Source organism: Anopheles coustani, chromosome 3 (assembly GCF_943734705.1).
Source record: "Anopheles coustani chromosome 3, idAnoCousDA_361_x.2, whole genome shotgun sequence".
Lineage (NCBI taxonomy): Eukaryota > Metazoa > Arthropoda > Insecta > Diptera > Culicidae > Anopheles > Anopheles coustani.
Window position 1 is genome coordinate 10,164,123 of NC_071288.1, and position 23,535 is coordinate 10,187,657.

At 51.9% G+C, this 23,535-nt stretch overlaps 1 protein-coding gene across 1 annotated transcript; it reads left to right on the top strand.

Annotated features, from left to right (window-relative positions):
- Positions 1-243: 243 nt before the first annotated feature.
- On the top strand, positions 244-22,828 carry LOC131260705 (protein hedgehog). The gene is made up of 3 exons (XM_058262501.1): positions 244-810; positions 16,327-16,588; positions 22,173-22,828. Exons 1-3 carry the CDS (start codon positions 244-246, stop codon positions 22,826-22,828), a joined length of 1,485 nt encoding a protein of 494 aa, XP_058118484.1.
- The last annotated feature ends 707 nt before the right edge of the window (positions 22,829-23,535 follow it).

Genomic DNA, 23,535 nt, shown 5'->3' on the forward strand with positions numbered 1-23,535 from the left:
GGTGTGCATGACGTGTTTGATTATCGCGACGAGGTAGTGTGGCTATCGGGCGGGAAAGCGGCGTTAGGCTATAGAGTTGAGCTCATCGACATCGATCGCGACGTGAAGTGAAGTGGAGAGTTTGGTTTCCCGACCGAAACGTCGCCGAAAGATAGGCGGATGCACCGGAAGAGTGCACCGAGGCCGACGCCATCGTCGCCGTCGACGCTGGGGCGAAGTTGCGCGCTGTGCAATGACGCGAGGATGGGCAGCTGGCGACACAGTGCGAGCGGGGATCCCACGGGAATGCTAGCAACGGCCGGTGCGGCAGCGGCGGAAGCAACGGTGACAGAAAACAGTGCCGGGCGGTCCACTTCCGCGCTGGGATTCACCGCGATGGATTTGTCGGCGTCGGTCGCCAGTGAAGTGCAGTGCGGAAGGTCGGAGGGGCCAGTGGGGGTGGAGGGGCGGTGTGACGAGGAGCTGCCCGCCCGGTTGCGGGCTGGCGGCGGGGCCAACCGAGCTCACCGGCGCCAGAGGACTGTGTTGCTGCTGGTGGCCCTGCTCGCCCTGGTGCAGCTGCTGCCGGGGGTGGAGTCGTGCGGGCCGGGCCGTGGCATTGGGGGGCCGCGGCGGACGCGGAAGCTGCTGCCGCTGGTCTTCAAGCAGCATGTGCCGAACGTAAGCGAAAACTCGCTGTCCGCGTCCGGCATGCAGGAGGGAGCGATCTCGCGCAACGACAGCAAGTTCCGCAATCTCGAAACGAACTACAACAAGGATATCATCTTCAAGGACGAGGAGGGCACGGGTGCCGACCGTGTGATGACGCAGGTGGGTACACAGCAGCGGTGGTTCATAGAAACGTAGCAGCAATGCAGCCTTCGGACGTACTCCGAGAGCGGCGCGACCTTCCATAAACATCTCCGCTGGAAGCTGCCGCCTCACAGAAAGGGACTATGTTTGTCCGGAGGCAGTGTTGGGTAAACTTTCTCCGCCATCGGGAGGGACGCAGCTCTCAAGGACTCGTAATGGTCTGGCCATTAACGTGTGAAGGCCGCACGCGTATCTTTCAGAATGTCTCCGAGGTGGGAAGAGTTTAGGAACCATTAAGACCAACTCAGGGTTGCCATTTCCATGGGACCAACTTCTGTATTTATCGTTTTACAGAGCCCAATCTTTCCTCCAGGGACGTGCACAGGAGTCGTTCCCTAGGGACCTTACAAAGAACCCATAAAAACACGCACACCGACACCGAGCCGGAATGCCTACACGGAAACATTCCTTCTCCGTATATTCCCTCTATAGTCGACCATCCAAATTCCAGCTCGACTCTTATCGCCTAACTCGAAGGGCTTACCGGTGTCGATTCGATCGTGATAAACTACCGAAATCCGATAGGCTCGAAATTGAGGTCGACCTCATTTCGGCCAATGGTTCGCCCTTATCGTGAAAGCTCGCGTCGCCCCGTATGTAATCGGTGTCGGTTTGCATCTGGTGGGTCGGCTTTGACTTCGCCCCGTTGGGCGGAGGGTGGGGGCTGTTTCTAATCTAATCGCGCAAACGCGCGTTTTAAAAATATGTAGCAGAATTGCAGCCCCGTCGAGGGCGAGAGTGATCGAGAAGCGAGTTACGTCGATTGCAACGATAAGCGGGCGCGCTTCGAGCGGAAATAGAATCGTGTACGAACCCTATCGGCTCTCGCCAGCTCCGGGGTACGAGGGGAACGTAATGGGCCTGTAGTCCGGTGTGTACGACCCTTTTGGGCCAGGGTTGTGCGCCGGCCCGCATCAGCCCGGAGGCTCGTGCCGTTGATAAATTACCGGCTGTCAACCCGATGCGCAGTGATTTCACGATCCGATATCTTAGTGTCTTACATAGCGTAGTCTTACATTATCGGCTATGCTAGTTTTGCGATAGAGGCCCCTCGTTTCGGGGCGTAAACCACATGTCCTCTAATCTGCTCGAAATGGATGATGTCAGCGAAAATCGGAGAATGAATGGACAAATCCGTTGCGCATAACGAAAGTACAATCGTCTGCTTTTCATCAAACGTCCCTTTTGGAAATGTATTTATTTTGCTTTTAATTGCTTCTTGGAATGCGATGACGCCAGACACCGACTCTTGAGCTCTAGCAGGTTCTAGTGCAGTCTGTTTTCGCTCTCCTAAATCGCGCGTCTCAGATCGGCGATAAAAATCGCTTGGTGGACAAAATTGTCATTGTGCCATTCAATTTCCGAACGGCTTCTAATCATCTCGCGGTTCGGGCTCGTCATTGTTTGCCCTACATTTTGCGCTTCTCACGGACGGCTGCATGACGGAGTCAAACCGAGGGAAAAAATGACGGAAATTTAATGAACGCGAGAAATCAATAACACCACTGACGGCTCGACGTTGGTTTCCGAATCGGGTGGACGTTTCTGGATTTTGTCCAGACCATCATCTGGTCGCACGACGACAATCGGGCCCGATTGTTTATACTGCGGGCATAGGTCTTCTGAGTGGCGGATCTTCGCCGATGGCGAACGGCGCGTGTGTAATGTAAATAAATTCTCAAACCCCAATTGAATGCCACCTCGGTGCCGCTGCTCCACGAGTTGGGAAAATGCGAACGTATTCGAAATGCCATCTCCAGTGAAGACGCGCTAGATTCGAGCGATATTAAAACTCACACCTCGGACCCCGCGAGATGGGGCCGAAGGGTTTGTGGTCGAAGGTGTGCGTTGCTGTTTTCCCCGGGTCTCGCGCATTCGCCTCAAAGTAAACCGTAAGCTCTTAAGCTTAAACAAAGCAAACCAGATGAAATAACAAACCGGGCCGGCGCGCATTGTTGACTCGCGGACGGCTGGAGCTGACCGCGCTCGGTTACCTTTTTGGGTCGCCTTACTTTTCATCACACCCCACCGCCCGGGCTTGATCGATTTCTCGGCAAACGCAAGCCCCGGAAGAACAGGGGTGGAAGGAGAAAGCTACCATAGACCCTGGACCTAGGACGAAAGCGGCCAAGCTACCACACGGGACCCAAACAGGCCCGTGGTAAAATATTTAATCATTAAAAACCAAACACTCGCGCTCGAGCCTCCCGCTCCTTCAGCCTTGGGTTGTGGAAAATGGAAAAGCTTTTAAACGCGGTCCTCGCCGTACGCCCGTCGTTGGCGACCATGGGGCGGCTGTGGTACGGCATCCACCTTCCAGCTACGACTGCGTGCCAGGAGAGCTACGCCAAACAGGAGAAGAGATAGAAAGGAGGTAGAAATTACCATAAACACCTTCGCGCGTCTCCTGCCCAACGGAAGGGCGATCGTTCTTGGACCTCGGCCGCTCGAGAGCTCGGTCGGTCACGGCACAGAAATCCACTCACCGCACCATCCCTCGGGCACAGGGGTGGCGGGCGCGGGTGGCGTTAGGGCATTTTGTTCAAGTGCCGGGGAAAAACACTTGTAGCGAATGTTGTTAACAACCGTTGTCAAACAAACCCGGCTGGCGGTGGCCAGTGGGGGCGGTGTTTGTGGTGGGCGGGAGGACGCGCCGGTAGACTCTGAAGCGATCGACGAAAAAGGGTGGCACTCGGATCTCGTTACCAATTTGTTGATCCACTCTCGGTGGTGTCGGTGTAGGGTATTTGACAAGAGTAATTAAAAAGACAAGAAAACGGACAAGTACAAGCGAAACGTGAGCATGGAAACAATAACATTGTTGAACCACTTGGTCCGTCGGCCGTCTGCTGGTTGAGTGGTGGAGAGGCGGGAGAGGATGGTGAAAGTCAACGGTGAGAAGGAGGAATAAATCTGGTTCAGAACGTAAATATTTAGCTGTCGCTTTTGACAGCTGTACGATAATGTCAAATATTTGTGCAATGAACCATAAACTGCCGCCTCACTCGGCTCTTTTTATTATTTTCTATTTTGTTGGCATATTGTTCGGCTGTCATACCTCCTGCCTCCCAACCATGGTTCGTCCTTCCGCCTTCCACCGCCCCTGGGGATGGGAAATCATTGCTCAAGAAGCCCCTACCGTGCATTGTGCGCAGTACCGTACAATACCTGCCTGTTCGGTTCTACTTTGTTTCAGGTGTCAGGCGATCGGTTGTTTTCTTTCCCCGTTTTATTTGACAGTTGCGCGTTCGTGCGAGCTCTCTGGTGCGTGTCTGCTCCTTTTTTCGCTGCGTTTGATCGTGAGCTCAACGCCAGCCCCCGGCGGAAGGCACTCGCTGCTGGCGGGGTCGATAGTTTTGACACTTGCCCGCGAGGTGGCCGAGCTGTCTGCGCCGTTTCGCTACGGTGTGGCGGTGCCGACAGAAGTTCCATTTGGCGGCCGCGACTTTGCGTCCGATCTGCAGCGTTCGATTCACTTACTGTGACCCCCTTTTTGGCCGGTGTGCTGTGCGATTTATTTATTAGCGCAATTAGAATCGGATCCGACCGGGCCGGTTCCTTTCGCCGCACGCCGGCGTTGAGGGGCTCGTAGTAACACTAACCTTCTTGGTGGTAATTTACCATTGATTAACGCTCGTTGACACGTTGTCACTTTGTCTCGCTGTCGGAGGGAGGGGGGTGCGACTCATTAATGCGTGGCGTAGCCTCTGCTAATGTGCGCCATTTGAAAACGTCAACAACCCATTCGTTCCGATGAGTGCGCCGTAAGGTGACAGTTACACAATGGGGTACGAGCAGGGTCGAATCGCGTCACTCGGATCGAGCTGGAATGCCGCGCGCTGATGATCAATTTCACCCAAAATACTGCAGGGCTGTAAAGAGACATTAAAATCGAACCCTTAAGCCAATGGTTCTCTCCGGTCTTGATCTTTGCCATCGTAAATTCATTGCCTCGCGGTAATCAGCCGCGTCTGGAGGCGCAGCAGACCGTGGCAATAGGATTAGGATTTCTAATTTTGCGCTCCAGCAAAACGGATCCAACGCGGAACGGCCGCATCCTTCCGCCCCATCCAGCAGGGTGCCCACCCGCACGGGTTTCGGCGAATTGTGACCTGATTTTGATACGAAAGCATTAGCACAATCCGGGATGGTGCGCCTATAAAAATCGAAATAAAAATCGGCGAAAGCTTAAGCTACGCTCGCTGTTGCGACGAACAGATCCTCCGCGGCGGAACGGTCCGTTTGTTAAACAGCGCAAAAGCAGAGCCTCGGGAACCGAAACGGGCCGGCCAGCCCCACCGATGTTTATGATCGATTTACGATCGGCTGGCCCGGTACGGTTTCGGAACAAATCGAAAATATCACCAGCATCCCCCCGCCGGGCGGGTGTCCCGGTGCTATTTTTCCACCCGGGTTTTTCCCGTTCGCGGGGCAGCTGGCGGCGACTGGAATGCCGAGCGCTGCCGTAAATCTCGGTCGCCGACGAGAAATCGTCCAATTCAATCAATTATGGAATTTATGGTGGCCGGGACGCTGCCGTACGGGTGCTGGGACGGGAGATCCCTTCATGTTGGCCGCTGCTTGGCGCAAACCTGCTCCCCCGACCACGCCGGGCGGCGGTGTATTTGGGAGCTTTTTCCAGTGAACTGCACATCGCCGCGGTCGCGCTGGCTTTTTATGGCCCCACCGGGCTCCGACCTGCTCGGCGGTATTTGTGTGCGGAGTTGTAAAACTATAAGGGGAATTAGTTAATATGCCCGTTAAAATACTCCCCAAACGCGGGCGGTCGGATACTTTACCGCACGGGCACATTTACGCAGAGTTCTCGAGCTGCCGAAATACCGTGATCAAACCACCTCCCAGGCCACGCAGCAAAGGGTGCCCTTTTGGGAAACGCGTTTATTTATCAGGCGCTAATTGGGGGAGGTGAAACGAAGCGAGTGTATGCACTATAAGCGACGCTGTTTTGGTGCGGAGCGCAAAACAAAGAAGCTCCAAACACGCTTTGGTCGACCCATGCCCAGGACGAATGTGCGCCCCGGTTAACGAAAATAAAAACACTGTAAACCGATAATGACCACGCCATAAACGAGCCACCAAGAAACGAGAAACCGCACACGGTAAGGAGAAAACAAACGTCTCGTAAAACGATAAAGCTGGAGCTAGCTGGAGTTAAATTATAATATTGGAAGGCGGCCAATAAAGCGCCAACGGTCGCGATTATAAGTCAATCGATTGGATTTTGATTACGTTAAAAAAGTGCTGTGTGTCTTGCGAGCTGAAACAGTGTTGAAAAGTGTAAGTTAGTTTAAATGATTCGGATATTGTGATGTACCTTGGTTCCTGGATTTTAACAGCTGCTGTCAAAGATCCATTGCGCGAATAGTAATATTTTTCAAAGCCACCCCAAATGTGTGGGTCGTAAAGCATAAAGGCAATTTGTTGCACATTAGGCTCTCCACTGCTTGAATCATCTGGTTCTTATTCATCCCGCACTCTGCTTACCCAAATCTGGTGCGTCATGAAACTTTCATACCGGATTCAATGCTGTTGAAGGTCAAAGGAAAACCCTCCGATTCATCTTCGTACCACCACGAGTCTCTAAAAGCAACGAAAAGGTGAGCTACAAGAAAACATTCTTCGAAGGGTGCTCTAAAAGGCATGAAAATGGCGCCCACTTAGGGGGAAATGAAAAAAAAACTAAAAACAGTCCTAGAGGTAAATGCCGCCTGGCATGTGAATAGGAAAAATAACACCGCTAACGTTGAGCATAGATCGGTTGCGGGACGGCATCAGTGTGGAATCCATCGAAGGAAAACCGATTGCCAACTCCGCCAGACGCCAGGGAAAATGTCTACACAAAGCGAAAGCCTAAGCCTGCCAAAAGGGCAGGTTTGGCGCTTGGCAGCCGCAGCTTCGATCGTAACGTGATCGTCGGGTCGGGAAGGTGGATAAAAGGAGCCAACACTACACAATGCCGCCGATGCGTGCGTGCCTGCTGGTCGGACGGGAACACGGAGAGCAGGTGGGAGGGAACAGATCGTGTTCTACATCTTCGGGTAACCCCTTTTGAGGAAGACGAACGATCGGCAACCCACTGATTGCAGGGCGGCGATCGTACCGGTAGGAAGTAGAAAATGGTCGCTGCCTTCGCAGTAGGAAGGAACCAAACAGCTTTCGGCAGAGTGCTACAGCAGTGTAAGCGATGGCAAGGATGTGCTGCGTGAACAAGTCGAAAGATGAAGCAAAGATGTGCGATCACTCGGTTCCGAACGGTGCACAATGTTGCGGTCCGGTCGCATTTCATCCGGTGCTATTTTATGCAACTCTCATGAGGTCTTGGGAGACGGGAAAAATGTCGAGGAATCGGAACGGGGTGAGCAAGATTTCCCATGGAGTCAATCCTTCGGGCGAAGAGGGAGAAGCACATTTTAGCACAAGAGCTTCCCATAAACAACTCGCAGTTTCGATTCGTCACGGCCAATCACTGAACCAACGGAGGAAGGAAGGTCCGATTGAGAAGAAACAATAAAATAACACCAAAACTACTTTACACCAAAAGTAATTGGAAACTGTCCGGTTGCTGGCAGCTACTCGGTTTTTAATATCCTTAAAGATTGTAGAATTATAACGTTTCGGAAAAACATTTTTTTTTGAGCATTTAAAAATAGCGTCGTTAAATTACTTTACTAATACAGTAGATTAACGACTCGAGGAGCATTACGAGGAGCATTTTATTGGGTGACATTAATGCTTACGTCCTGTAGTGGATCCACGGTTGCCTAACTGACACGTGTACAAACAACCATTTAAGTCCGCAAAGACAACCACGGATTAACGTTGGCGAACGCCCGTCGAAGACAAGCGTTTTATTTTGCGGACTTTCGAACAAGAAAGAGACGATCAATTGAAGGTTTTCCCCCCTGTAATCCTTTGCAGGAAGACTTCAAGCGTTTAAGACCTCGAAATCGATTAACCTTTATCCACATGTTTAATCAAACATAACGCTATTTGGACACTACGCATAAAGCACCTCTTCCACTGAACGGTCGCCGGATCTTGTCCATCTTAACCGGCGACTTAAGCTCACCGTGCGCACAGAAACCCTCCAGCCAAGCGCACGCCGGCTGCACCCCGAACCGCTCCTGCCGTGTGGGGTTCGTTGTCTCATAAATAAGAGACTTAAATCGAACAAGATCGTCCGTCGCGATCGTCTTTCCGCCAGCTTCGACCGGTTCGGGCCTCTCGACAGCCACTCGGTGGTAATCGTACATGAGCAGCAGCTAATGCGCCGATCTGCGGCATGATTCCCGGTACGTATGCGCGTTGCAATGGACGTATGTTTGCAAACGTTCCGGCCGGGAAACGGTGCACGCAGGGAGGAGTAAAAAAAGAAGCACACCGTGCTGCGGATGCATGTTCGTTAACCTTCTGGCGGATTGCATTTGTATTGCCTAAACGGACGGGTGAAAAGAAGGCAAAGAGACAAAAGTCAGGGAGGGGGGGGGGGGGGGAGGTTGAAGAGCTTGTAATCGTTCGGCTTTGGTAATCTAATCGTGTGTCGGAAGAAGTCAGCAGTTGGAAAGCGTGTACGGTGTGTGTGTGTGTGGCTGCTGCGGTTACCACAAAAATGTGTCGCATTCCTGGCCACGAACAAATTTCACTCCTGGCCGGCAAAAAGTTACAATAAAAAGAGAGAAAGAGAGAGAAAGAGAGAGAAAGAGAGAGAAAGAGAGAAAAAATGCTTAAAATGTGAAGGAAATCAAAAAGGCTCACCCGGAGACGTCAACTCCGCGCCCGGAGTAATGCGAACCCCGGGCCCGTCTGGGTGCGAGATGTGATGTGAGTCCGGGAAATCGGCATCGATCCGGGTATCGATATCGAGCCCCCTGCGATCGCAAAGCCGGCCCTGTATCCTATTACGCCGTATCCTCCGGATACAGGATCCTTTCCTCCGTGGCGGCCCTGTTGCGCCGCTCGGTTTCCAATATCCGCACTCAGCGCACCGCGCTTCTAAGGATTCCGGCCGCCGCTCGAAAGCGGGCCACACTAACCTGCCTCACTGCCCTCGCGGGAGGTCGTCAGCGATGGCCCCTTTTTTGCGCCCCATGGTCAAAGCACCATCGGGACTCGGAGAGGGTGCTCTCGGAGGTGAGAGAGTTTTCGAGGGGGGGACGATCAATCTATCGATCATCACCATCCGGTGTGCGTGGTTCGATGGAAACCCGATCCGGTCGAGGGAGTGCGTGTGTGTGTGTGCGCATTTTCACCACAAGGAAGCAGCAAACGTGTGGGGAACCGGCACCAGGCGGCGTATCTTCTTCCTGCGATTGCAATCGACGTCGGCACGGAACCCGTTAAGGGGCAGATGATTAACTCTGGCGTCGATGGCGGTCGGCGTAACAGTTGCGCGTATTATATAAGATTACAGTTTTAATCATAATTTTTCCATCTTGCGCCACTCGAGCGAACCCCCTTTTGTCGCAGGTAGGAGCGGAATTTCCTTCCTGGCCGCACCGGGTGGTACCGGGAAGCGGAACCATTCTGCGCCATTAATCGTCGACGCGTAAACAAAGGTCACAAAAGGACTACTTTGTAGTTAATTGGTGCTGGTTTCTTTGATTTTGTGGAGGAGCTGAGAGTTATGGAAAAAGGAAAGGTTTTCGATAGCTCTTCATCGTTACGGTTAATTTTAAGCTGCATATCATCAGGTATTTTAATGTTTTCTCCAAACAATAATTGGTTAAACATCAGTTGATGTTCTGAAATACCCAACATGTAAACCTGAACCTAAATCTAAACGACAGGCTAAGCGGATAATTGAGTGTAAATCAAGGAGAATGGATATTTAAAAATCGTACCAATCCCAATTTGTGATTTGAATCCCAGTTTAAGATTCAACTCTCTATGGTGACTAGCAACTCTTTTACTCACTCTTGGGATACGAATCCATGTTTGGGATTCGAATCTCTTCTTGGGATTCAAATCTTCACTTGGGATTCGAATCGCTATGACGACTAGTTACTCTTTTATTTACTCATTCTCTCTTTTGGGATTCGACTCCCTGTTAAGGATTCAAATAAAAAGAGAGTAACAAAAACTCTCCTCTTCAGGATTTAAATCAATCATCCATTAGTAAGATTCAACTCAATCATTCATTCTTACTCAGTACGCACATCACTTTGTTTGTGCAACATTTTATGAAACCAATCATGCGTGTGGAATTTCTAGCCTTTGAGTTTCCTTATTGTCGGGGCCACCCATCCCCGGTACAATTGAATTATAGCGCAAACACTAAACAAGTATAATCGGCTGATCCTCCTCGAGTCAAGTGTACGATTACCTGAAAAATGTCACTCTGCACCGCATTGTGGCTCACCTTGCGCAAACTGCGATCCGTTTTCTCCGTTTGTGGCCCACCGTGACATCACTTAATGGCCCACTGCTTGCCACTACCTGAGTGGCCCACGCCCCTACTACCCCCCTCCCCGGAGCCATCGTCGATGATGGATGTGTGTGCTTAAGGTGAGACCGGCCACACGATGACACTACTTAGGTTCAAACAATGACAACGCCAGCAGGCGGTGGCGGTTTCGAGAGCTTGCTTGGCGACACAAGACAACCGAACCGAAACCCCCGGGCCGCCCTTCCCCACCCCCCTCCTTGACTCGGGCGGGGTTCGAGCCGGTGAGCTTGAAATGACAAAATAAGTGAGTTATATTAATGCGATGTAATTTAATACTTATCTCTTTTTAATTCGTCGCCTTTGCACCGGTCCCGTCCACTTCGCTCCGAAAGGACCTACGAGGTGGGGCAAAAGCGGGACAAGAAAAAAGGTAACTGCTTGCCCTCGGCCTGCCCCGGCCCGCCCGTACGCGGTTTGACATTTCGTGAAATGACACTCTGGTAAAGCTCACGGTCGGGCATCCCATTTATCATGCGAAGCGTGGAGAAGGCGTGGAGATGGTTCGGTTACCCGATTTGTTGTCGGTTTGGGGTCTTCGCTTCGGGTCGGGACGGAATTTGTCGCACACGCGCTCTCGTGACACACCGTGGTTTTGGTTCGTTTCTTGTTCGTGCGAGCTTCTTCGGAAGGGTCGTTATAAGATGCTGCGAGTAGGACGTTGTTGTTGCTCCCGTTGCCGGAGAATGGGACAGGGAAATATAACAACATTCGAGAGATTTGGATGGTGGATTTGGTGGAGAACGGTACAGACGACGAACCCGCGGCTCGAGGAGATCGTGCCGAGGTGATTAAAACGCACGCACGGTTGACGAAATATTTTGACAGCACCACTTCACTCGTGGTCCGAGCTACCGGGGGCGGCATAAATCCTCCCGATCGCGCTAGTAATCCCTTTGCCACATCAAAGGCCGCACACACTTTCCCACATGCACACATAAACGGGGCCTGAAGGTGTACGTTATCGCGCGGACCATTACCAAATAAGCTCCCGGTTTAGTGGGTTTTGTGTCTCTCCGGAGTGCGGTTGTTTTTATTTTCTTCTTTCGATTCACCTCGAGTGGGATGAAGAGGAATAAATCAAACACACGCAAGTACCGGGTCGGGCAGCAATCGCGGCTAATAAAATTCCCATCAGCTTTTAAGGAGGTTGCCTGCCTTCCTTCCTTTGAAATGTCGCCCGCCGCCCGGGTGAGTGGGGGGTTGTGTGGGGTGTGGTCGCACACAAATCACTCACTCACGTCCCGATTCTCGGCTACCTTTTTTACGGCTACCTCCATTGTTGCACCGTCGACAGCCGTCGCTGTTGTTGTTTGTTGACACAGACAAATGGGATAACAAAGCTCCACAAAAGCGCGAACGGATAGCGCCACACCAAAGGTCAATGGAGTACAATGGATGGGGCTGGTCCTGTTTGCTTGCACGAATAGGTTTTTACCTAATGGTGGCAGGATGTGTCGGAAAGAGCCGGTAGCCGAGGCGGCTTCTGCTCGCTAATTGGAAGCGTCCACCGAACGGCGATCCTTTGCGCAACTGAAACGGCTTGGCAAACATAATTAGGAGGAAAATGCCGAGGGCGGGAAAGCCGTACGGTTTTGATGGTTTGCTTTTCTAGAACACACCCCGAAACGGGGAGGGAGTCGGGGAGGAATGGGACCTCGGGCGAGTCCGGAATCGCCTTCCGGAAGGGCGCTGGCTGCTCAAACAAACGAGGGAAAATTAACAAGCGGGTGTAAATTTCCCCTGCCCATTAGCGAGGGCGCGTTATCCTGGGAAAAAAAAGGGTAGCCTGTTTTGAGTCGTTCCTTCGCGCCGCGGGGAAGCACCTTAGTGAGTGTTTGGTAAACAGTTGAATGTTTGGAAACAAAGTCCAAAGCTTCCGTTGAGTTGGAGTGCAATCGAAGGAAAAACGAGCTACGAAAAGCTTCCACCTCCCGAGGGGGATAGAGGGCGGTTGATTTTTGTTCTCGATTGCCGAGGATCATTTTTCATCGGAACACAAAACATGCTTCTATGGACGGAAAAAGATCTGCCTCAGGGTAAACCGCAAAAAAAAAAACGGAGAGATCGACGACATTTTCGCACACTTCCCAGAAAACGCACCACCTACTTGCCCAGAATGGCCGGTTCAAGGTGATTGAGGCTGGCAGAAAATCTGTCAAAGCGTGCAGTCAGCTGCAAAAAATCCATTTCAAAGTCCCCGCAGTCCCTTTTCCGTCTCAAGGTCCCCGGAGGCATTACCTCGAGGGACACACAGAAACGGCTATGGTTCCCGGTGTTGGCCTTCGGATCGCCGGACCGGGACCAAGGACAGGGATGTGCACGTATATCCAAATATTTAGACGCCGTACCAAATTGTACCAACCGAAATCAGGGACCGAGGGATGGTAAGGAGTGGAGAGGGGAGAGCGGGGAATGGTGGCCTTTTTCTTCTCCCGGGCGACACAGTGGAATCGATTCCACGGTCTACGGTAGCCTTCAAAACAAACACCCCTCCGGAGAGCGGGCCGGAGTTGGCGGTGGCGAAGTCAATTCGAAGCGGATTCTTATTTCAGATCCGTGCTTCGGTTTCCGGCGAGCTTTTATTCCGAGAAAAACCCCCGACATACAGCGCAAAGGCGTCCACCAAGCAGAACGAACGCACGAAGAAAAAGTTCGAAAGGCAAAATGAAAGAATCCCGCACCGAGAATCGAACCGCAGCGGCATCCAATTACCAGCGCTCCGGAACGCCCGCCCGAAGCCGTGTTGTCTTTCGCAGCCAGAAGGGGAAAGGGCGTTGCGATCTCTTCAGGCAGGCTGAAAGAGCGACCGTAAAGCCGAAAGCCAAGAAAACCCGAGGTCAGCGCCGCGGGAGGATTCACCCGGGGGTTTTTGGTCAGGTTTTTCTGGTCGGTCGGCGTGACAGGCGTGACAACATTTAGCCGGGCTAATATGACATCTGTGACGAAAAGTTTCGACACGATTAAGAAAACGAGCCCTGTAGAAATGGAATTGCCGCAAGGAAAGCAAATAAGGGTTCCACCCATTAAAGTCCGAGAAAATAAATAGTGAACGTTTCGTGCGACGTCCGGAAATGGGCTTGCTTTTTGGAAAAGGCGGGCAGTCCAAGGTGCACGGAGGGGTCCGATTTTCCGAACGATTTTTTCCTCCACTCTCGCTCTTGGCTCGGCGGGAAGCGTCACAAACGGCAACCGGAACGGGGAAAAAAAGGTACACCGAGGCAAAACCCCTAGTTTGATGTGTTTCCAACAAAACGGCATAAATATACACAAACATAAATTTTAATTTAGCGTTTGAGGCTTTTCTTCTTCAACCGTTCGTCGCTGTGCTGAGGAATTTTTGGTTCGTCTTGGAACACACACACATACACACAGACACGCAAACAGATGGCATGGAGACGATCAATCGTGAATCGTGGATCGTTCTAGTAGCTCGTTGATCGTTGATGACGCCGAAGACGGTGAAAGCTGGTTTGGTAGTGAACGATTTTGATGGGTTTCCGTTGCTTTCCTTTGTCTTCTGCGGTCGTGGCTGCTGAGGTTGAACAAAATGGCGGCCCAAGAGGCGAACGGTTACTTCCGCTGGCGCATTCCGTGGCTGACGGGAACGACTCATGGTTGAAGAATGCTTTTGTTTTCGAACACTCTCATCAGGCACAGTGGTTAGTGGGATGGTCGCTTGAGTCGTATAACGAATGACAGCTATTACCAGAATGAGTAATAGGGCCCTCCCCGATTGGATGAGCGATTTTAGTTTGCCAATTTTCGGCGAATGTAATCAGCATCGCTCGAGAATCATTTCGATTTCCGAGAAGCCAAGCTACTTCAGCACGAAGTAGCATCGTTGGTCCATCCACAATTTCTTCAACTCAAAGTTAATGCAGCTTTGGTTTCATTCGAGATGGAATGCGTAATGTCTTGTACGTGTGCAGATATGTGGTACGCGTACAACAAGCGATGGAGATTGTTTCTGTGAAGAATTCCTAATGGTTCTGGCGGTATTTTCGGTTTACCTGCGCTCAACGCCAACCAACACAAAACCGATCTGTTTTCACAGCCAGACTGTTTCATTTTCGTTCCCACAAGTCGGAGAAACTATTCTTCGGGCTGCCCAAAGAAGACATGGCGGCAGCTGTCGTACAGCAGGCCTTCGAATCCGAGGTACGCACCGAGACCTCCAGTCCAACCTAACCTAACGGTGGATTCACCTGCGGTTCGGCGTCGTCTACGCATCGCTAGCTCGCGGCCCTGTGCTATTCGCGATCGCGCCCATCTCAACCGGTGTATGTATGTGTGCGTGTGTGTGTGTGTGGGCACACTTTTTGTCCGTTTTGAGGTTCCGTTCGTTACGTTTCGCTGTCCGTTTTCTGCTCGCGGAGCGCCACAAGCGCTGTAGGCCACGCCTTTCCCAGACGGCGACGGCGCGACGAGGTGGAGCCATTTTGATTTCCTCCCGAAAAAAAAAACAGGCGACGCAGGGAAAAAAAGGAAACTAAAATGTTGAAATAAAAACAGCGCGACGCGCAACATTAAAGAAACGAACGTGCCTGAAGCGAAGTGATCGAAACTGGAGTGCGTCCCGCGGGAAGCGATCGAGCTCTCCTCTCCCTCTCCTCTCGTGCTGGTTTGGATGGCGTGGATTGCAGGAGGAGGAAAGGGGGGGGGGGGGGGGGGGAGGGATGGAAAATGGCGCTGCTCGAAAGCTCGCTTATTTAATCACATTTTTCTCGCTTTCGCTTCGCGGAACCCGTTCGCGCCCTAAACGGTTTCGCTTACTTTGTTTCAGTTTTCGGGGCGAAAAGCCGCGAAGCACTACAATTTCATTACAACACGCGGTGTTGGTGGCGAGGTCTTTTTTCTTTCATCTTCATTATCGGCACACACACACACACACACGCACGCACGGACTGGGGCGATCGTTTTCCTTTCTCATTTCCAACGCGATCTCCCGATCGGATGGGTGGGGGAAAAATAAAAGGAGTTGAAACACCACTCGATCAATCTCGCGCCGATGAAGACCGAAGGAAGTAATCATCATAATCATCATCATCATCAGCCTCCACCGCAGCTCCCTCGCTGATAACGTCCACCACCGCCGTGCGCCGTGTATTCCCGTTGTCGCGGAATGGTGTGCGCGCGGAGGTGAGAGAAAATTACACACCATCAGAAGCCCTCCGGGCGCACCCGGCGTACAACGACAAACGATCGGTTTCGGGTTGGGAAGATTAATTTTTATTTTTATCACTACACGCACCTCATTAATCAGGTCGATGATGGCAGGCTTGGGGCCCGGGCGTAAGCGAGGAATGCAAATGAGACGCATTTGTACGCTGCTACCCGCTTTCGGACCTCCGATTCTGTAGCGACTCCCTTTCGGCCTGGTTCGCCGTGGTGTGTCCATTTTCCTTCGTTTAATTTTGCACCGTCGACGACGACGTCCCTGCACGTGTACCCAATGTAAACAGTCGAGAGGGGAGGGAGAGTGGAGGTGGTTGAGGCGAGGAAAAGCGCTCCCTGTGTGGTGATAAAATGTGCGATAACTAGTTTTCGCGAAATTGCCCGCGCGTTGCGAGGTGCCGAGCGAAGAGGTCGGACGGCTGATTGCAATCGGCGTCGATCGCTTTCCCGGTGTCGAGGTAAATGGATTTCTCGAAGGCTCGGGGACGCGTTTAATTTACGCCGACGCCGCGCTCATTAGGGATGACGGAAGAAGGCTCCTAGCTCCGGACCGAATGTCCGTCACACTCCGGCCGTCACTTCGAATCACTCTCAAACCCGATCGCGACGATCCGCGCCTCTAGGATTGGTTTGGCTTGAATTACTTTCCCCCTTTTTTCTCTTTCCCCCTGTTCCGTTGCTTCCGCTGCCGTTTCGCTAGTCAACCAGCGCTTGTTTATGGGTATTAGCTTGTTGACAAATAATTAGCGTCATCGCGGGATAATTTAATTAACGCACCCCGTCGGCCAGTACTAACGTTTGTTTTTTTGTTCTCTCTTCCTTTTCCCGTGTAGCGCTGCAAGGAAAAGCTGAACATCCTGGCGGTGTCGGTGATGAACCAGTGGCCCGGCCTCCGGCTGATGGTGACGGAGGGCTGGGACGAGGACCACATGCACGCGCCCGAGTCGCTGCACTACGAGGGCCGGGCGGTCGACATCATGACGTCCGACAAGGACCGCTCGAAAATCGGCATGCTGGCCCGGCTTGCGGTCGAGGCCGGCTTCGACTGGGTGTTCTACGAGAGCCGCAACCACATCCACTGCTCCGTCAAGTCAGGTGAGTTCCGGAGGCGAATATGCATCCCCCGAAAAACTTAAAAATCCCGGAAAACTACTAGAAATATACCTAGATATGGAAAAAACGTTTCGCAAAAGTAAAATTCGACTAATTACCGAGAAAGTTAAATGTTACCGAACGATAAGAGAATAGTGTTGTACTTTATTAATCTTTTGAAGAGATTCATTCATATGAATCTTTCTCCTAAGATTCATTCAGATGGATTCATGAATCTTTTAAGATTCGAATCTTCAAACGTTTATGAATCTTTCGAAACCTTCATGAATCTTCTTGAATCTTTCGTGTATCTTTCACGAATCTCCATGATTCTTTCATTGGCGTGGATTATGCGACCAAAAAAACAGGGGGTCACTTTACCCATTTTTTGCTCATCACTTTTCATCGGTTGATGAATCTCTAAAACGTAACGAATCTGAATCTGAATCACACAACTCTTTTAGAGAAGTTTGCTACGGTTCTGTAAAATCTTTTCTTGTCAAGTATGAAGATTGATTGTGATTGGATTTGCGTTTTATACAGTTTTTCACCAAATACCCATTTGTGTGGAAGTACAAAAAACCCTCAAGAAATAAGCATCAAAAGGCATCAGGAATCACTACAGCTTAAGAATAACCACGTCATGGAAAACCCACTTGATCCGACTGAGGTGTATGCTCATTTTGCGATCAGCAGACCCTCGCAGATAAGACAAGCAAAAGGAGCTCCGAACCGTAATTGAGTTTACGCCGAAAGCGTCAGCTTTCGCGCACCTTCGACAGCTCGGCGCGTAACCTGTACTTTAGGTCCCGGGCACCTCGGGGAGATTCTTCGATGGTGTTGGGGCCCGGCCCGGTCCTGATGAATGCAAATCGCCGTCCAGTTGACGCCCCGTTTTCCGCGTTTCAAGGTGTATGTATTTTCTTTCTCATCGCCCTTTGCCTGCCTGCGGTGGAGAATTGCCGGCTGTAGAACACGAGAAAGTCGGCGTACAGCGAAACTATGCCAACGAGCAACGGGGCTAACGAGAAACTTGTTAATTCTCGACGCGAACACAGCGTGTCATCCCCTTGTGCCCGTTCCTCTCACCTAGCGTTAGCTTTCGGAGTCGATTTCGTCGATTTTGTGCTCCGGAGATTTCCGTGCGCTTCCCTTGCACCTGCATCGCCTGCATACCAGGCATCCGTTCCACTCATTCCCGCCCCAAGAACCCAAGCATCCTTGTTAAGGCCCAGCGCTCTGGATGGTTATAATTTTAATGGTTCGAGCCCGTTCGTCGCGGATCCCTGCCCACCGTCGGGGGGTTTCCACTATCGGCCACCATTTCGTTGCGATCGTGTGGTGCTCGTCGGCAGCAGTCGCCTGCTGATGGTAAAGTATGATTATTATTTTCGCCAGCCATCAGCCGTCAGGCCGGTGCCGTTTCCATCGTCGTGAAGCGGTAGAATGGGCGAGGGGAGAAAAGAAAGAAAACATCGTGGAACAAAACCAACGAAGCTCAGGAAAACCTTCGCACGCAACAACGCAGCGAACGCGAAATGGCGTTTGCTGGGCATGTGTGTGTGTGTGTGAGTGCGTGTTTGTGTATTAAGGTTTCTCCGCGACTGGGGCGGATATGTTGCGGTGTTTTAATTTATCTTCCCGGTTCTTTCGCTGCTTTTTGGCAAGCTTTTTAATTAAAAACCACTGCTCCGGCCATGAGTTCGTTCTTACAGCACCCGTGCTGTAAGATCCGTTCTCTCTATCTCTCTTTCTCTCTGGTCCCTCGGTCCCGGCCAATCGTAGCAAGTGAAAGCGTGCACCGCACACGGATCGTGCCAACGATGATGCGTTTTATGATGCGATGCTGAGCTTTGTAAGCTAACCATGCAAATGTTGCCCGTCCTTGTATTCCTTGCTCCTTCGACTTCTTCGACCAGTGCGGTCAAGATTGACGGGGGGAAAACCCTAGCCGCCACTCTTAGCGTACCTGCCAACATCCCGACTTCACGTTCGAGCTCGAGTGGCTTAAAGTCAGTGCCTCCGAGGGCTGAGCGCTCAAAATCCCGGCGCGGATAATCCCGGCCTGGCTAATCAACTCGACTCGAGCATTCCTTTAGCCGGTCGGAGGGAAAAATTAATTTCCTAATGATATTATCCGGCTTTGGGTGAAACTTTTCGCCGGGTTGCCGGGCGCACGAAAAAGGATTGGCTTTGCGAAAGACAAGCAAACCTCCGACGTGCCTTCCTTCGAGTAACGAGCAGCAGCAGCCCAGCGTCGAAATGCACACAACATGGTCCGGCCGGGAGGGATTATTTGCTGAGCTCTCGTCCCTCAGGTTCAGACTTTAGCGTGCAGCGTTTTCCCCGGATGCCCGGATTTGTTCAGGTGTTTGATCACGCTCTCACGTGTTTACGGCCCGCGGCGGATCAAGAGCCGGCCCCTCTTCGGTCGGATTTTCGGGCTCGCAGAGAAAGGACAAGGCAAACATTGCGGACCATGTTTTTCACCGTGTGCTCGTCGGAGGCACTTTTCTCGTGGCCCTTTCGGCGGTCGGTTTCCTTTTTCCACTGCGAAGGATCTTTCTCGCTGCTGGCAAAAGCTAAGATGCGAGGAACGAGCAACAACAGAAATGTAACCGCAACCAAACGGACAACCTTTTGCCCGGATGCGCCTCTGTTGCCTCGGAAGAGCGGTGTTCGAACAACGCTGGGCATTTAGACATTTGCTCACTCATGCCAGCCTCTCGATTGCCATTTTGTTTCGCTCTTCCTTTTCTACGGCCTGTTTTTCTGTCGATTCTTCTTCGGCTAGGTTGGTTAATGTCCACCAACCAATTCGTGTGGTGCTTGTTTGGACAGTTTTCGGCCGATGGGTTGCCTTCTGTTTGGATACGTCCTTTTCCGTCTTGTCACTTCAGTAGTTTGGCTGCACGCGGGGTGTTTTGTTTGTCGGTGGCAATAAAGTAAATGGTTTCATCCCCATTATTTGGCGGGTTGTCGTCCGGTTTTGGCGCGATATTGGGCAAACACATTCACGCACAGGAAGTGTGGTTAATAAAATTGAAAAAATCCGATGAAAAAATAGGAACAAAATATGCAAAATAAGCAGTCCAACCGTGGTTCGACTCGTGACAACGAATCCTTCCGGTCGGCAAACGATCGCGCTTTTTATCTCATTCTTAAGTCGCGTTTGCCTCACCATTGTCGCGCAAGTTCGCTCGCAGAAGGAAAGACTTCAATGCACCAGCAAGCGACGAACGGGCCACGCGGGAAACCTCTGAAATACCTGTGGCTACCGGCTAGTGTTTCCTCGTTTTCCCGTATAAATGTTCACATCATATGTGTGTGTGTGTGTGCTTGTGTGTCTCTGCGTACAATCATATCGAGCTTCACCACCGCACGGTTCACATTCCAGTGACACCGAGCGGATGCCGCGGGGTTTCGATATCGGGTGACAGCGCCGCCCGTGGGTTAGCGTTGTTTATGGTTAGTCGCTGTCAAAGTTTAACATTTTGTCGAGAGGAAGCGAAAAGAAGGGGAAGAAGAAAGGAGTACAGGGGGTGAGGGAGTGTGCTCGAAGTTTGGCGTCTGTCAGCTCGGCTCTTTATGCCATCATTTATCCGTTTTTAATAACGAGATAATGGTTGCGACACACACACACACGCGTACACACGATCAAATGAAAGTCATGTCACCGATTCCTTGGAGGGGAATAAGAGACGGTCGTCTTTTCGGAGGCCCCTTCGGGCAGTGTGGATTGAAAAAAGGCGTCCCCGAGCCCGACATCAAACACAAGCGTCTTCTCCCATGGCGTCGGTCAGCTGTGTCGGGGGATTGAAATCCGAAACAGAACGCGCTTGAGTCGATGGCAGCGCACAGGACCAAACATAAATAAATACGACGCCGTTCGAGGCGATCCAGCGCAGGAAGCACTCGGATTGCCCTGTGACAGTTCACACGCGACGAGCGTCGGGCCGTTCGGCTGTCGGACGGTTGTTTATTTTCATGTTTTCGGTATTATTTAATTTATTTCGGTATTATGATAATGATCGTACGTGCGATCGTTTTAGTAAACGAATCCCGATGCAGGCGGCGTAAAAGGGGCTGGGAGAGAACGAAATGAAAACACGCCGAAGATCCACTTTCGTTTGCGCAAACTTGCGGCGAATTGCGCTCCCACGATATCGGAATCAAATTAATTTCCTGATGCCCATGCGCGCGTGTGTGTGTGTGTGTGTTTACGTACGTCTTTGGGTGCGAAGATTTATCTTCGTGGCCGATGGTTGGCCTGCAACGGCCCCTGATGAAATTGATGAGGGCCTTCCTGCGTGACATGGGGAGACCCCGTGGGGTCATCAATCAGCCATCTTCTGTGTCGGGCACTCCAGCTCAGCTCCAGCATCGAACCAGCTGCAAGGGTTCCGTTGCATGGCGTTGGCAATGGTATTTGACAAATGGGACGCTTAAGCGCAAAATTGATGGCTCCCATGGGCCACTCGGGGCGGCTCGGAGTGCTGGCGGGTTGATTTTTCGGCCGGGCAGTTTCGCGCCCCACACACGCGGTGCAAGTTAAGTATGATTAAATGGCCGCAATGGTGCATGGGGTATAATCAGCCAGCTCGCCGTGTCCTCGTTGTGGTGGAAATTTATCGAACCAGCGAATTGATATGCATAGAATTGGAACTGGCAGACGAGCTGACGGACGGAATGGAAATTGTGGCCGTAAAAAAGGAGGTGAGAGATTTCAACCAGTTTGAAGCATGATAAAATGGTTCGCGAAAAATAACCTTAAGCGTCCATTTTGGCAACACCATTCCGTCAGGCTGATAACTTTCCCGATCCTCCCGAGACGCAGTTCCCCCTTCAAATAGCATCAAATTGAACCGAAGAACAAGAAAAAGGAGAAGAAGCAGAGCAGGAAGATAAAAAAACTAGCCTCGAAACCGTTCCACAGTTTGTGTGATGCTGCCGCCATTGATGCCACATTTACGGATCTTTCCCCGGCGATCGACCTTTCGATTCGGAAAGCTCAACAATGGCCGCAACCAACAATCCCGAACGGTGCCCGGGGGCGGTGCGAGAAGGTAGAAGGAGAAGAGAAGAAGAAGGAAAGCTGCAAACGTACGGGACGCGGCAACGAAGCGAGTGGTGGGAACGATTTTTGGATATTGTTTTCGTCTTCACCTCTCCTGGATCGTGGCTTTTCCTTGCGGCGGGATGAATCGACACTCCGAGACCCGATGACCGCAAAGGAATCAACGGAAGAGAAGGAGAGAGTGAGTGAGAGAGAGAGAGAGGGCAAAGGAACGTTATTTGGATCGCGGGATCCCAGGTTCGGGGCTGCAATAAATCAATAGATAGTAAAGTATGTTAACCACAGCATGGCGCCTTTTTTGTTGCCGTTTGGCGGCTGCATTGTACCGATCCCGAAACCTAGGCAGGGTCCTGGCAGTGCTTTTTACCTTTGGTAGTCCCCGTAATCACCGCTCGGTTGGTCGTTATTGATCGGCGTTTCCCGTTCGGTTCTAGGATGTTCTGTTTCCCCGTTCAGAAAGCAATACGCTAACCGGGTGTCCATTTTGTTTTTCTCCTTTTCGATCGACAGATTCATCGCAGGCGAACCACGCGAGCGGCTGCTTCACCGGCGACAGCACCGTCCTGACGGAGAGTGGCGCGCACCGGAAGCTGAGCGAGTTGCGGATCGGCGAGCGGGTGCAGGCGGTGGACGCCACCGGCCACACGGTCTTCAGCGAGGTGCTGATGTTCATGGACCGGGACACGCACCAGCGGCGCGAGTTCGTGACGATCGAGGCGGAGGGTGGCGCGCTGCTGCACGTCACGCCCGCCCACCTGGTGATGGTGTGGCGCCGGGAGCGCTCCGAGACGCGCTTCGTGTTCGCCGATCGGGTGCGCGAGGGCGACCACGTGCTGGTACAGGCGGCGGATGGGACGTTGGAGCCACGGCGCGTCCACCGGATATCGGCCACGCTGGCGGCGGGGGTGTACGCGCCGTTGACGCGCGAGGGCACGATCGTGGTGGACCGGGTGGCCGCGTCCTGCTACGCGCTCATCGACAGCCAGACGGTGGCGCACTGGAGCTTCCTGCCGTACCGGGTCGCGCAGAAGCTGGGCGCACTCTTCGAGCGGAGCAGTGCCGCCGACAGCCTCAGCCTGCCGCGCCACGAGGGCATCCACTGGTACGCCAAGTCGCTGTACGCCATCAAGGACTACCTGATCCCGGCGAACTGGCTCTACCACTGAGCAGGCGCTCGCCCCTTGAGGCGCCCCGTGTAAAAAGTGTACAGCGTATTACTACCAACTAAAACCGAATATATTCGTAGCAGCAGGCCGGTAGAGGAAAGCAGTAAATTATTTATGATTAGCGACACACAACTTATTCCAGATACACATGTACAGCCGGAGGAGCGACGAGTGAATGATGGTACTCAGAGTGCGTGTGAAATTGCGTATCGAACGGTCGGAAGTGGGAGGAGTTGAACACTAGTTTTTAAGCTCAACCTGCTTAGCAAGCTTTTTGGAATGTTTGTGAAACGCTCCGACACGGAATTCATAGTTCATGCCACGGACAACGACCGACGCCTTGAAGTCCTCCCGAGCGCACGGGAGTAGCCAGTAAGTAGACGAAAAAAAAGCAAAGAGGGGGGAGCAAGCCGATTTTAATAAATTGACAGCATTAGGAACACATTAGCAGGAAAGAGGGAGGTAAAAAGTGCAAACCTCAGTTAGGGTTGAGAAGTAACAAAAAGCATAAACACTCAACACACGCAAAAAAGAAAACAAAACAGAGAAACGGAGCTAGACATAACAATACCAAGAGCAGTGCGGTGCGAATGGCGGGGCGTAATTTATTAACATTAGTTCTACATGTTTTACTATTCGAATTGTGTTGTCATTATGAGCCGGCGAATGCCGGAAGTCAGGCGGAGCGAAGGGACAAACCAGAAGGA